This window comes from Calypte anna, chromosome 17 (genome assembly GCF_003957555.1).
Source record: "Calypte anna isolate BGI_N300 chromosome 17, bCalAnn1_v1.p, whole genome shotgun sequence".
NCBI classification, from domain to species: domain Eukaryota; kingdom Metazoa; phylum Chordata; class Aves; order Apodiformes; family Trochilidae; genus Calypte; species Calypte anna.
Window position 1 is genome coordinate 6,666,779 of NC_044262.1, and position 15,827 is coordinate 6,682,605.

Consider the following 15,827-nt stretch of genomic DNA (forward strand, 5'->3'; position numbering starts at 1 on the left):
TGCTTTTACCCTGCAGGAGCCAGAATCCTGCTGCTAAGGAGCCACTGACAGCTGATAAGGTGATAAGAAACACGTGGCAATAGAAACCTGGAAAGCCAATGGGGCAGATACTCACAACTGGCATTTATTCTGGAAGGAAGAGCTGCTGTTGTTTAGATTGGTACGACCTGGGGTTGCTCAGGGGCTTCTTGAGGCCATCGAGTTGCACTGAAGTCTGGTCTCAATGTGAATGAAAACAGAATCTTTAAGAGCAGAAGTATCTATGCATGCATCTGGGCAACTGGCATATGAATAAAGCGATAGGAATGCAGAGACACTCTTGAATCCTCCCCAGAATCTATTGAATTCAGAAGTCTTGAAATAAATCTCCTCTGTCTTGGCAGAGTAATGGTTTGGAGAGAAAAAAAAAAAAGAAAAAAAAGAAGAAGAAAAAGTTCAGCTTACTTTCATTCCTAAATATAAAGCAGATAACATGTGTCTGATGTTTGCCTCCCCTGCTCTGTTTGTGGGCATCCAGCTTGTCAAAGCACCTGCAATACATTTGGTCATAGAGAGAGTATTGCTCTAAAAGCCAAAGATACTAAAAATGTAAGAAGGCCACCTCAGGAATGTTAAACATCTCTGCTCTGGAGATCTTTGCACTGTCCTCTGCACCAGTACCCTTCACACAGGCTGACTGCAGCCAGTCTGACATGAGGGAGTTGCACAGAGCAACTCAGCTCTGTCTGGTACATTTTTTCCCTTGTTTCTAAGGTTGCTTTTGCTGTTAGTGCCTGCAGAGCTCTATGAGGATTCCCAGCTACAGACACTGAAACAGGCAGGACTAAACAAGGGTTTTGCCACCCAGATCATTGGTGACCTGTAGTTAGAACAGTTACTGAAGAATCTGACATAAGTAAAGTTTTTTACAAAAGAAGCCTCAAGACAAAAACAAGTTGTTCAGACTCAATCCAAGTTTTTTAGCTTTCAGGAAAAAGCAGACTTGAAGCACAGCATGGAGTCACAGCACAAGGAAGGCAGCAGGGCAGGGAAGGTGCTTCACAACAGCATGCCAGGGAGGAATCTTGGAGCCACACTTTCATCCCATCTCTAGAGGAGACGCCTGACCAGAGCTACTGAAGTAGCTTTTGATTATTTCAAGTCTGATTTCCTTCCCTGACAGCTATGTTTTATGATCCTTAAAAAACATCTCTGCACACATCCATGGGGAATATTCTTGAGAAGTTTAATAAGTCATGAATTGACTGAGATTACTTTAATAAACTTCTGAACAAACCATCCTGAAAGTTCCCAAGAAAGCACCCCAGGTAGCAAGGCCACTCTGCCCAGCTCACAGAACTTAGTGCTCCATTTAGTTTGCACACAAAGCTCAAAGACATTACATCATGAGTTATTACAGACCAGAGCACTGAAGATTCATGACCCTTTATTCCACTCCCACTGTCATTTTGAGAAATTACAAAGGGGGAAAAAAACAAAAGCCAAGAGCAGTAATGCTGGCTGGATGCTCTATATCCAGCTGAACAGGAGTGCAAACAGAGGTGCCTGCTGTGGGGGCAGGATGGGTTTGAACACACCACATGCAGTAAGCAGGGAGCTGGGCAGAAGCAACCCAGAAGGACACACTCAGTCCAGTTCACATTCTCCTCTCCCCTTTCATTTGGTGTTGTCTGGTGGGGGCAAGTCTTCTCTGTAACATAACCAATAAAGATACACAGAGAAAGGGAGCACAAAACAAGAGGGAAGGCATTAGGCCTGAGAAGAAAAGGATTTGTTCTCACTTAAAATGGTTCAGTCTTTGCTTTGCTTCTACAGCAAGGACTGCTAGATACAGAAACTAAATTTTTCTTCAGTACATACAAGCTTACATCAAGAAGGTACCTATGACCAGAGCACACGGCACACGGTAGCACAACTTTAGAATGACTTATTAAGGTCAAACAAGACAAGCTTTTACTGAGAGGGATAAATATAAATATTTTCATCTTGAAAGCAGTTGCTTTGGGTGGAAAGGGAGGGGGGCTGGCTCAAAATCTAAGACCAGATACTCATCCTGTCTACAGCTTGAGCAGACAAGAGGGTACCAGTTGCTTACAAAGTACAATTCTGTACTCCTACCAACACAACAGGTGTGAAATCTTGATCTCTGACTACCCCTGCCAGCAGCATAACTTCTTGCCTTCTGATCTTTGGTTCAGAAGAGAATGAAGGACCCCAGGAATTATTTTTTACCTGGGACAATCATTCCTGGTAAGTTCAGCTGCTGAACTAACTTTCAAAGCCTTACATTCTCCTACATTCTAGCTTCTCAGGTTGTTTTGTTTTGAAGAAGGTGCTTTCTCCTCTGATTATCTAATCCTTGGCAACAAGCAAACTAACTCGTCTTAGGGTTGCAGAGTGAGTTAGAAGCCTCTCAGATCACAAAGTACAGACTCCTCACTCCATCCCAGCTAAAATGAAAACTGGGACCACTAAGGCTTTCCCAGTCAGTTAACAAGCAACATCCCACAGAGATTCACCAGCCCACACCCACAGAATCATCATCATTACTATGCTTAGAAATAGCACACTCTTCTCCAGATACATGGAACCAAAACGAGAATAGCTTCATCAAAGCAAAAGCTCAAGCAAAACAAAAGCAGTTGGTTGGAAGGCAGTGAGCTGGGGAAAGCTAAATTCCACTCTCATGCAAGTAGAACACTGCTGGTGGAGGAACAGCAGGCAGGGCAACAGATAACCCATCCCACTGCCTGATGCACTGAAGGCTTTCAGTATTTTTAGCTTCTACAAACAGTCCCATGTTTTAATAACTGAGGACCTCCCACCAAAAGGAAAGGCAGATCATCAGCTTCACAGTTAATACATGAATCTTACACTGTAACACGTACAGGAGTCCTGGCTACCTAAGGCCTCCTGTACCTAAAAATCAGTTGTGAATTCCTTCAAGGTCCAAGTGTAAGTCCTTGGAATTAGCAAGTTACAATGTCAGAAGAGCCATAACCTTTACTACAACTACAAATGATCTGCAACACCTGTGGATCACACCCAAAATGGCGTATGTGTGTATATATAAATTTTGTATATAGACATTGTACTGTTTCATTCTTTTTAATACATATACAAGTACCTGTACATATATACATATTTACAATTTACACCAGCCAGTAGATGTATGCATATTGACATATACACACAAACGCCTAGAATACACATGCACACAAACACACACTCATTAAAATAAACTCCACATCCCAGGTAACAAAGTCCTGCCACAGTCCAAAGAAGAGCAGCACCAAGTGGTGGGGGCTCAATAAACCAGCTTCAAGACTGCTTAAAACAAACACTAGCATTCACAGAAATTTTTACACTTGGAAAATTAAAGAATGCATGGCATAAGCTTCAGCCCAGCTATGAAGAACCTTCATGCCAACCTCCCAGCTACCTCCAGCAATTCCTGATGTTCTGTACCGTGCTCTCCCTAGCTTGTCCTTTCACTTCTTTTCTAGCAGCCTATGAACAGTGAGAATGGATTTTTTTCATTTAATAGATTAAAATATCTTTGTTTCCTTCTCTTGCTCACACCTTCACTGATAGGAAGTGCCAAAGATCCCCTAGCTCTGCAGGGATGGCAGCACAGTTCAAGTGAGTCAGCAAGCACAGTTCCCAGCAGTCAGAACAACCTTATCCAGGTTTCCAACCTTTCCAAAGGCCACTGCACTCCCTCACATGCCCAGGCTGAGCATTATGGGCTGCCACACACCATTACTGCCCCTCTGTTTTACTGGTTCAAAGACAGGACTGAGATGCACTGGTGGGCATGCAAAAACATTAACAGGGCTTTATGGCAGCATCTGCCTTGACCTGCCAGAGTGGCACCTCTTCTCTCCTAGGGTACAGAGATCCAGCACAGAAGGTCAGATAAATAAGTGATAGGAAGGACTTGTATTTAGCACTGTATGGGACATTCTTTAAGCTCCTGTGAGGGACTGGTAACACCATGAGAGCCACACGTTCCAACCACACAGAAAGGATGGATAGCACCTGCTGGAAATGTAAGAACTTCTATTTAGTACCTCAAAATGAAGAATTCCCCCTCCTTCTGGAAAATTGTGGCAGCAGTACAAATGGCAAGATGACTGATTTTACAGTGAGATGGGGGGGTAGCTTTCTTAGCTTTGTAATTTGTTAATCTGCTCACCACCTCCCCAGTCAGGCAGAATGGGAACTGTGTCTTTGGCCAGCAGTAAAAAGTTTTTATATAAAATTGCTGTGTCAAATTGATAGGGAGCATTAAGTATCTTTATAACCTCACTTCAAACCCACTGCTCCAAAAGCAACTGAACTGTTCACATTTTTTATCTACTTACTTGCCCAACACTGAAAAAATATATTTGCTATGAAGGTCTCTGCTTTATTGCTATTGCTGGTTTGCACTGTGTGGTTTCATCTTTGCCATTTCAAATCCATACTCTTTGGGGGATAAAATATTGATTTTCTATTGGATTTTTTCCAATTTTTTTTTAATTGTATAAAAATAAAGGATTTCCACAAATGTGGGCTAAAGGTAACCAATAATATTTCTATGCTTAGGATCAGCTGCTGGAAATGTGGCTGATAGCCACAAGACCAGAAATAAATCTCTAGTGTTTCTTTAGTTTAACATTTAAAAGACGTGAAAACTTCTGCTTATAAAATTGACCCCATACAGAATGGAACAGCTAAACCAACAGCTGTTTTGTAATTACTTTTTAAAATAATGGTCCTAAATTTAAAAATAAAATCAAGTACTTCCTTTTATGATTTTCACATTATAAAACTGCACCATTCAAAATCTGTGGCCAGGGAATCCCCTTTGCAGTAAAACAGTTTCTTTTAATAGTCATCGAGGGTGTTTTCCAGGAAAACATTCCTAACATCCAGTATGGAAGCCAGCTCCAAAATGTGCTTTTGGAGGTGAGGGTTCTCCACCGTTTCATCTCTTGGCAGCTGAGGATAAGATTCTGGGTAATTTCGAGTCTCCTGCTAGATGACAGTGAAAACAAAGAGAATCAGACATACATTTATTTTTACACCCTTTACAAAGAAGACTGCAAAAAGCCAGCTTCACCTAAGAGCTAACATAACCTGTTTAGCATGCCACAGAGAGAGAAATATTCTAGCATTTTCAGTTTTCTCTTTCCATTGACTCAGAGATGTTCATACTGGCAATACAAATGCCCACTCATCTAAGGTGGTTCATAATGTGTTCACAGAAGCCTTGCAAAAAAGAAAAAAAACAAAAAAACCCCAAACACCACCAAAAAAGGACAAAATTACTTCACATGTACTTACCTACTAGGCTGGTGTTCACTTCTTGAAATTATAGACATGTAAGCATCTCCATGGGAGATTCATCTCACCCCAAAATAATTCTTTAAGACACTGGGGGCAAATCTATCCCCACTGACATAAGATCTGCTTCTTTTCCCTGACACCAAAGAAGCTGAGGCAGGTAACTTAGGCTTGGAAAGCTCCTGGAAGTCTGCAGTTAGATCAGATGAACACTGTACTTTCCTGTGCTTTGATTTCCTTTTCTCTTCTGCCATGTTTACAATGGAGCAGGCAGTTTATGTGCCAACACTCACATCTATAAAGCGGTGCAGGTCCAGAAGCAGACCACTGTTGGCACAGCATTAACAAACAGGGGGGTAAAATACCATCCTCCTGTTTACTTCCACACTTCAAAGACCTTTCATAATCCATTCACACTAAATACACTCAAGAAACAAGGTTCCTCTCCTCCCCAGTTCCCTATATTCTTGTTCTATATCTTTTTAGTTGTGTAGCGATAATAACCCTGAAATCAGAGGAATTTTTCTAGCAGACAAGGCTCTTCAGGGTGATATAAATTAATTGAGAGTGTGTCTGCTACTTATGTAGAGGAATAAGGCTTCAGAAAGTCAAAGGCTTCATGCCTTTGGAGAGATACAAGGATGCCATACAAGCTGTAGGTATTATCCCATGAGCATCAGTTATTTTTCTGAAGTCACAGTGATATGCTTAGCCCAAAACTCTTCCATCCAGAAGCAGGGCAGTTCTGCATGCACAGGACAGTCTCTCACAAAGGGATAGGTAACCCTGCATACCCGGAAAATTTTGTGCATCCTCATAGTAGCTGAACAGAAGATAAATCTTGTTAGGAGCAAGCGAAGAAATTCATCCCCAAAAAACTGAAGAAAGGACTGATCTGTAGAGAAGGAAAAGAAAATTCAGTTTGTTAAGGCTTCAAAGAGAAAAAAAAACCCCAAACCTTAACAAAATAAAACAAAAGATTTAAAAAAGGAGACCTGGGGGAAACCATTAGGAATACTTATGTGTTCCCCAATGCAATATTTTGTCCCTTGGAAAGGCTGAGCAAGAGAAAGCAGCATCTGTGTGAGGACCAGGCTGAGGCTGAGGTGTGCATCCCTAGACACCTACCTATGGACCGGGAGTGGGTCAGCAGCTGGGCAATGTCTCTGTTGATTTTTCTAAGGTAATCTTGACACTTCTCCCACAGTCCTCTGCGCATGCTTGATAATCCAGAGACAAATAGGAATGCCATTAAAGGATTGTTCAGAAAGAGTGTGAAGAGGCTACCCCGCTGAGACTGATCTAGAAAAGAAAAATAAATCAATAGACGGAGAGATACTTTTGGCACATGAAACAGAAAAGCTGCCCCTGCACAGAATGGAGTTGCCACCCACTACATTCTGTGACAGAGAAATTACTCTGTGCTGGTTACATCTTGTCTGGTGCAGATCTGTTCTGAAGATGATGCAATGACTAGCAATGAAGGCTTAATTGAGACATGTGTGAATACCAAGAGAAATCAGATTTTCTAATGAATTGGGCAGACCTGTATCTTCATTTTGAGCACATAACTTGAATACAGTTATATTGGTTTGGGACAGATCCACGATGCAACTACAACTTGTTAGGAAACAGTACTACACATACCTTGTAATGCTTTTGGATATGCTGTTGGAGACAGCAAGCACACCAATGGTTGTCCAAATAAGTTTGTGAAATTCTGTAACAGATAAGAATTTTGAAGTATGGATGGTCACTTTCCATGCTTTTGGATATTCAGCAGGTTAAGGGTACAAACAAAGACTATTAATGACAACACACTAAAGCCTGTCACACAGATCAGCATTGGCAGTAAGGCTGACAAGTTGACTTGCTCATACATCATGGCACAGAAGGACTCGTTTCACTGCTGCTGACAGCAGACTCTAATGGACATATGGCTTTCAGTAGTAATATGTTACTTGAAAAAAAAAGCGTGTTCTGCAATCAAAAGGAAAGCCACTGGCTTTCAAGTCAAAACAGATCTATCCTCAATACCAACTCAACTATCCAAATTGATTTAATTTCCCTTTTTCTTTCTAGCAAGAGAAATTATTTTTGATTAAATCAAAGAGCCCAGTGGAGAAAATTTTTTTTAAAATTTCCTTTCAAGTAACTATGTCATAACCTTGACATCTGCTGCACTGAACCCTCATTTACAATACTCATTTCAGAAACCTTCCACCAGCACCTTAAGTATTGCCTCAGTGTCCTGTTGCACTAGAATTACTCCAGAAACCTCAATCAGTGCCTTTGTACAGTTTCACCAACATTTACCTGGTAACAGTCCTACTGTGTATCTACCTGGTAGGTATACTGATTGGGAATAATTATCACCAAGAAGAAAAACACCTCATATACACAATGTTATTACCTGTCATATGTCTCACCAAAGCAGCTTTCTTAAAACTGAAGACTTGCAAAGCCATAGAAAATGTAAATCATCAAACCTCCATCCAGTCAGAGAACACACCCAAACCATGCAGCCAAAGCACATGAGTGCAACACACATTTCTGTAGACTATATTCTTAAAATCAGCAGGTTATGAATGGAAGGTATATATCACCATTGTGTAGAATCATCTAAAAGGTCATTTTTCAATTCCTTCTAGGTTCTGCTTAATTCAAATGGAACTTTCCCTTCCAGAAATTATATTTCAATTAAATTGGCTTCACTGAATTAATATAATCTAAGTCTGCTAAGTACTAAAGACAGTAATCTAGTCTAATCAAAATAAACCATTTCCTATATCTGACAGAGTGCTGACTAGTCCTAAATTCTCTTCTTCTTCTTCTGTACTATGATGAGACAGCTTCAGGAGGAGTCACCTGGACATTGCCAGGGTGAACTGCACACAAACCAGCAGGTTACACATCCTCATGTAACATGTGCTTAGTACATGTTGAACTCTATCTTGCACCACTCAGAGGCCAGAGCAGACTTGAACACAGCACCAGTGAAAACGACAACGTGAAACGCTGCCTCTGGCTACAAAGCAAAACCAAGGGTCACTCAAACATCCCAGGAAAGGTATTTACTCACTGACAGTATCAGGGATCATTCTGGACTCTGTCCCAGCAGAGGTTAAGTCAACATAGCTAGTAAGTCCTGCAAGGGGAGAAGCTACATGGTTTAACATAGAAGGTGCTGCTCATGCCAGTCACTACACATCTAAACACAGCTTGGGGAGGATAAGGCTGCCTCAGCTCTTGCCCACATAGCTGCCTACCACAGTCCTATCAAACACCAGGATTCCCTCACCAACCACCTCTGCTTCTGATTGCCACAGAAAAGCTCTATAGGCAACCACACAACAAAGGAACAGGAGCATGTTACAGCCATGGCTTGGAGTGGACGTGCTCCAGAAAAACCTGCCCTGCAGTCTGGATACTGGTAGCAGCTCTGGATAAGTAATGTCCCACTTTTTAGTGCATGGATAACCTCAAAAAGATTAGAATATGTTTGTTTCAACATGTTTGGTTTTGGGGTTTTTTTTAATTTTTTTTTTCAGTTTTCCAACAGCCACATTGGTGCTTTTTCAAATGAATCTCATGTACATCTCTTTCCAAATAGGACTCCTTGTCACCTCTATCATGTGCAGGCTTTACTAAGCTGAGTGTTGATACCACCTCACCAATGAAGGCCTTGCATCCTTACTGTCCAGAGTTTTGGATTTTTATTAAGCCTTTGCATTTGACCATCATCTTAGACAACCAAAGCTACAAGATACTGATTTTAAAGTACTATTTCATCCACATATACAACACTAATCTTCAAGAACACAGCCATCTATATTTAAATGGAAGTGTTAAAAAAATTCATGGCTTTGAGTAGATATGCTTGATTTGCAGTTATCTTCCACTTTCAGCTAAATATACAGGGGAGGAAGCTGTTCAAGTGCTGCTGATTTGACAAACTGGCAAGTTGCTTCCTGGCAGGACTTACTTTCAGTCATCACCATTTAAGCCCTCCAGAGAGAGGGAGTGGATGAGAATGCACACAGGAGAGCAGGAATGGGCTGCAGAAAGTGATGTGTGAGCAGTTGCTGTTGCTGCCAGCATTGCCAGCAGTGACTTTTAAATGTCAGGATAGCTGCTGTCCTATCAGAAAGGATCAGGGCAGCCGGGTGTGAAGAAGTCAGTCCACTGACTGCAACTTCTCACCCAACTGCACAGAACCTCTTTGTTTGTGCCAGTGCTTGAGTCTACAGAGCATCTCACTAACACACCCAGAGGACAGTCACAGGACAGCTCTGTCCCTGTAATCTGGTGACAAGGAACCAAGCACGTCAGCACCCATGGAACAATGACAGACAGGGATCTACAAAATACTGAGATGGAGAGCTCTGCCACCTACCTCCAGTTGAAAATAAAACAGCTAAGCCCCCACACACCTCTACCTGCCTTGGTTCAGTCTGCTTCACAAGGAACTGAAAAGGTGAATGTGAGTTCTCAAATGCTCTTGTAAGAATAACTATCAAGTGTTTACATTGTGGTTCACTTTTTTTTACTACACCTAAATTTTATAATCAAATTTCCTTTAGATTTTGTGGGCACACAAAATCCAAATGTGGGAATCTATCACCTCAAAAAAAGACTTTGCTCTGGGCAGTCCAAAGAGCCCTGCTATGTCCAGAGCTGTATTTGAATTAAGGATCACCAGGAATCCCTTATTCTCTCTTACAGAGCTGTCCCACTTGACATCTTTGTGCAATTCTGCTAGAGAGGAAGGGGGTAAAAAACCCAAAGCAAACAAACAAACAAAAAATCCAAACCCAAGTTACATTTTTTTTCTCTGAAACAAAACCAAACACCCCTGACTGTTACATTGGAATAAACATTAGGAAAGAGCAGAGTCAAATAACTCCCTATCAAATTCTCATTTTCTCAGAAAGACAAGTAAATAACTCTCACTGCCCCTTTAAATGAGGGAGGGAATTCAATAAAAAGCAGATTCCACTGAAATGTAGTGTGTTGAAGTTAAAAGCAGTATGTGTGAAGTTAAAAGCATTACAGCACAACAACCCAAAACCCTACAGAGGCCAGATGACCAAAAGACTGTCAGGTAAAAGTGCCCTGGCTCAACACAGAACTATTTTGAGTCACACTGCTGACTGCAAACGCCTTTAAATAAACGACACAGAGTGTGGGTACTGAACAAGGAACAAGTTCATCTGGCCACTAGACGGCCCTATCCCTCCTCTGAAATGCAGCTGTGAACATTCACTTTTCTCCCTGCACATAATGGAGCTATAAAAAGGAAGACATAAGGAAGTGGCACTTTCCCCAGATATAGCACATTCTTAATATCCCATTCATGAATGTAATAAACGTTGTAATGTGATCCAGATGCAACTGAGACTGAAAGTGCCTGCTTCTGTATTACCCAAAGTGCAGATTCCCAAAGGTGATTTGGCATGGAGTAATTCTACTGGTAAGTCCATAGCACCCTAGGAAGGAGGCTCCTTGTCCAAACAAATACCACTCAACAGTAACACAGGCTGCTATTTCCTTGGATCAGATACTTTTCAGACACTTTAGACACAGACACCCTGTGTTTTACAAGATCAGGCTCAATGCTTTGACTCCTTTCTGTTGCTTAAAAGCAACTGAGTGTTGGATGACTGGAAAAAAAAAAGGCAGATTAGTTATCTCCCTCCCCCATGCACACACACCAAGATTTGTCTTTGGTATATAACAAAAATAAACCTTCCACCAGAGACCTTGGAAATCTTGAACAGTTTTTCCCTCCAGGAGGATTTATTACTTTCCAATGAGCGGCTGTTCATGTGCTTCTCCTTCTTGTTCCTATTCATAGGATCAGATCCTGACTAGCATGCACAACCTCAAAAGAAAAGAAAGACTGAATATAAACTGTTTAAAAAAATAGCCTGTTAAAAGTGTAAGCTAACTAGGGGTTGACACTGTATCCTAAAATACCAGTAGCTGCCTTCAAGAGCCTTACCTTATAGGCGACACTGTTTGAAGAGTCCACAATGATAAACAGGGGCTTTCTGGTGAAAGGGTAGAGATCTCCAGGGTGAAGACTGCAAAGAGAAAGGGACACTTCACAGAGCACTAGAAGTGTGGCAGAGCTGTGCATACATTTCTCAGGCACAGAGCTACCCATGTCCAAATAAACAGCAAACAGATTCCCCATGCCCCAGTCCTTGGATTCATCCTCAGCAAGTAACTGCAACACTAATTTGGTATTCTCTGTAATATGGACTATTGGACTTCTTACTAGTTCTTTCCCACAAGACCTCATTATCTTCTTGAGAAGTCATCCACCATTAATTTGAAGTTTTCCAGCAATCAAGAATTTATGGGAGGTCACAGTAATACCTTTAGAGTGTTTAAACCATCATTTAGCTTTGCATATTAATTTCCACTTGTTCAACTCCAAGCCATGCTTCATTATGATGTCCTGCACTGAGAACTTTGAATTCAAGAGGCTTTGAGGCATTTTTCTCTGTTTAAGACAAATTCTTCTGACTTTCCAGTTGTCACACTCATGGAACTTACCAGTGCATCTCCTTGTAAGACTGGTTTCGCTTATGGATAGCATCCCCATTGATGATGTCCCTGTTACTGTTTGTCAGAACACCACCAAAATCATATGGACCTACACATGGCAAAAAGAAAGCTCAATTAGCTGAGGCAACTTACCTCTGTGAGGAGTTTAATGATTATACAAAAGGAAGGAAGCAGCCACAAATCCCAGAAAACCAAGTCTGGACTACTGCAGTTGTAAGGATGGGATGGAAGAATATGGCAACTTTAATAACTACATATTCAATTTTATGCATTTTTAGTAGTTTCAGCATCTATTATATAAAAGCAATAAATGCAACTTCATAACTTCTAACTTACTTATTTGCTATTTATCCACAAACATAATACCAAAGATCCAAATATTGGCTCTTGTTACATCATATAGCAGAAAGATTAAAACTCATTACACATTTCTTACAGGAAAATAAAGATCTCTGTAAAACTCCTATATGAGCTAGCATATTCAAGATTCAGATTTTGATAAAAATTAAGGCTAAATCAATAAAAATGTGTAGCCACTCACAATAGATATACTTTCTGCAGTTATAACACTGCAAAGGGCAGAAGAGAGCTCAGAGAATGAATATTCTTTCAGTACCCAATACAATAAAAACTGTTTTAACTAGATTTCACATCTACTGCAAAAGGTTTACTTCTTTGAATTTCAAATATAGAATTCATAACTTTCAACCACACACATCCTGGACGTGTGTTCCTAAGGTAAGCTCAAGAAATATTCTGCCAGTTTCACACAGCTGAGCTCCCTGCCTTACTGTCTGATGGAGAGCAAAGATCAAAGTCATGACTATAAAAATATCAAATCCTGCACCAAAAAAAATGTGCTAGAGATATGAGGAAGTATTTCTATCATTGACATGGGTATGAAACGTCACTAACATTAGTAAAATAAAGTCTCGAGATCCCCTCATTCTGTTACACATTTGCAGAGTTGGTTGACTCCTATTTGGCCACTAAACACATTTTTTTCAGGTTTGGATACATGACACCTTTCCATTTTAAGGGAAGCTTTGGGAACACAAAATCAGGAACAGAACACACATTAATTTAGCACTGTTACAAATGTGAGCTGACAAACACAAATGGCTTACGGGCAATAAACAGTGCAACTTGCAGCTGCTCTCCTTTTTAATAAGGTAGAACTTTTTGGTCTATGCAGACTACACTACCTTATTAAAAGAATGCAGCTGTAATGGGATTCACTTAATGAGAACCGAAGTCTGACATGCAGCTCTTCAGATGACAGAGCCTGGATGCTGGGTAGAGGGTAAGCTGAAACAAAACATGCAGTGAAGTGGACATCACGCCAGCTTTAAAGAACACAGCTTAGTTAGAATCTATCACCAAGTTGCAGCAAAAAGTATAATGTTAAAAGCATTTTTAAAAAAATCACTGCCACAGTCCAAGCTGACAGGGATTTTTTTTCCTTTAACATCTTGAAAGCTCTACAAAACATGCATTTGGACAAGGCATGCATCTTATAAAGGAATGCAAGTCTCAAACAGATGAGGCATGTACAATATTAGGATGTTAAAAACTTTTTCTTTTTTGTTTTTTCTTCAATTATATAAACAGATCTTTTGACTGTGTCTGCTTCAGCCAACCAGTTTTTATCTTTTAGATTGCAGCTGCATCCAAATATTCTGCTAGGTTACAAATAACAGGAGGATGAGGTGAGGGGAATTGTCAAAAATCATGAGAAGGGCTTGAATTGTCAGGTTAACAAACGTGCAAATAGGAAAGTCCCTGCAGACGCTTCAGCCCTTTTAACACCCATCTCCTGACCCTATCTTCTCAGAGTACTGGAGATTGGAAAGAATCACAAAATGACATTTAGCCCTTTTATTAACTTTGCACTGATGCATCAACTGAGCCATGTGATGGTCAAAATTGGTGAAGCTTTTAATACTTCAGATGCATCAAAAAACTGGATCCATCCTTTGAAAAGGTCTCAGGTTAATGCACACTAATTGAAACACATGGAATTAACTACTGTTTGTGGGGAAAAGAAAGGCTATCTTACTAAGTAGGCAGGAGAATAAAATTGACTTGTCTTTTAAAAGGAGCTTTGTGACATCTTTCTTGGTCACTTGTCGTGGAACATAAGAGAATTCAAGCCCTGTTCATGACAGGGAGCATTCCTTTATTGTACCTTCACTATCCGAACGACCTGATGGAAACACGCCCGTGGCAGACAAGTATATCAGCAGTACACTGTTTGCAGGCAGCTCCTGAAATTCAAATAAAGAGAAGAGTAGCAAGGAAGGAAATGTGTAAGTTTATTGTAACATTCAATCATCACCTTCATAAATACATTGTCATTTAATATCATGCTATTCCCTTCACTCCATTCTCTCTGGATGCGTATATACCCTTTCCCACCTGACATCCCCCTTCAAATAGACAAAAATGTAAACTGATGAGATGTTTGGATATCTGGATGCTTTGCTAGTACAAATAACTTCACCAATTTCACAAACCTTAAATGATGCTGCTAGAAAGGTATACAGCTGGCTAAAAGTTGGTTTATAAAGTAGATATTTATGGGGGTTTTCCCGCCTGGCTGGCTTCTCTGTCGACTCCTGTTAACAAAAACAAAACACAAAAACCCCACAACCAGATTATTACCAAAGCAGTTCCATAACCCTCGAAGTGTTATTTATTAGAATGTTCATCTTCAACATACTTCCCACACAAATGGTCTGTCCATGCATTTCCTACTACACTGTAAAGAGAAATGTACAGTATTTGAACCAGAACTTTGTTATCCCTCATTTAAATTTATTACCTAAATCTTTCCTACTCTCTAAAGCATCACCCAAGAAAATAGTGGAAAGATTCAGTCATCTCAACTAAATATATAAAAAAACCTCTGTGAAAACATTACTTGGATCAAACTCCACAGGTCTGAAATACTTTTCACTAACTTCTAGGAAGTTTTATAGCAGCTTTACTAACCTACTCTGCATGAGGACAACACTGAAAGAGTACATTATTTTATAATAAAACAAACAAAAGACCAAGTTAAGGTCTGCTGCCAGGTTTGTTACTGAAATTGGACTTACCTGCATTCCAGGTTTGTTCATTTGTGATGCTAAATTCATTGGTTCCCTTTCAAGAGCTTGTAGCATTCGGAACATGTCAATTGTTAATTCACTGAACTTGACCTGCAAAGGAGTCAAACACTTTATTCTGCCAGATACAGATTAAACAGTATTTCTTTGGAATTATCCAGGTAAGAGATCTGACTGCATTTGCTGTCTCTCAGGAGTTTGTCACTGTCATCTTTGAATCCCTAACAAACTTTATAAGACCTTTATAAGAGCTCACAGAGGACAAAGTCTATTACTTGGTCTACCAGGCCAGGTCACTGTAGTGCAGACCCCTACACTGCAAACTACAAACTCTTCTGGGGTGTTTATAAAACAAGTGTTGAAACCACCATGTACTATGAATTTAGAGGAAAGCTAAAAAGGATACACACTGTAGTTTAGATACAGCTCCCCTGGCTTACCTGAAAAAAGAGCTCAGAAAGAAGCCATGAAGTCTGTACAACTTCACTATCAACATAATCTAAAAAACCCAAGATCTTGAATGTCTTTTGAAAACCCCTTCTTGTTGCAACTGAAGCTGCAACAAACTGGAGCATGTCATCTGAGAGCCTAAGTCAAGCTTTTTCTAGATGTAGCCCAGAGGCTTCTCCTGATTAAATGTTAAGAACAATTCAGGATACGAAAATCAATTGTACCTAATTCATTGACATGATGAATATAACCAGTAACAGGTCAGTACCACAGATGTAATATCTAACATTTCATATCCAGCTCTTATTTTTGAGAACCCATTCTTCTTGCTGCGAACTTCACAATCAAATGTTTGCCTCT

General features: G+C 40.3%; 1 protein-coding gene across 3 annotated transcripts in view; it reads right to left on the reverse strand.

Annotated features, from left to right (window-relative positions):
- Positions 1-3,096: 3,096 nt before the first annotated feature.
- Positions 3,097-15,827, reverse strand: part of SCAI (suppressor of cancer cell invasion) — a 33,951-nt gene continuing 21,220 nt past the window's right edge. For all 3 annotated transcript variants that reach the window (XM_030461093.1, XM_030461091.1, XM_030461092.1), the window contains 9 exons: positions 15,009-15,110; positions 14,424-14,525; positions 14,096-14,174; positions 11,896-11,995; positions 11,336-11,417; positions 6,979-7,051; positions 6,460-6,633; positions 6,126-6,226; positions 3,097-5,022 (listed from right to left, as the gene is read on the reverse strand). In XM_030461093.1, the coding sequence (XP_030316953.1) occupies positions 4,873-5,022; positions 6,126-6,226; positions 6,460-6,633; positions 6,979-7,051; positions 11,336-11,417; positions 11,896-11,995; positions 14,096-14,174; positions 14,424-14,525; positions 15,009-15,110 (963 nt within the window). In that variant the 3' untranslated portion in view covers positions 3,097-4,872. The remainder of the gene's footprint in view (positions 5,023-6,125; positions 6,227-6,459; positions 6,634-6,978; positions 7,052-11,335; positions 11,418-11,895; positions 11,996-14,095; positions 14,175-14,423; positions 14,526-15,008; positions 15,111-15,827) is intronic.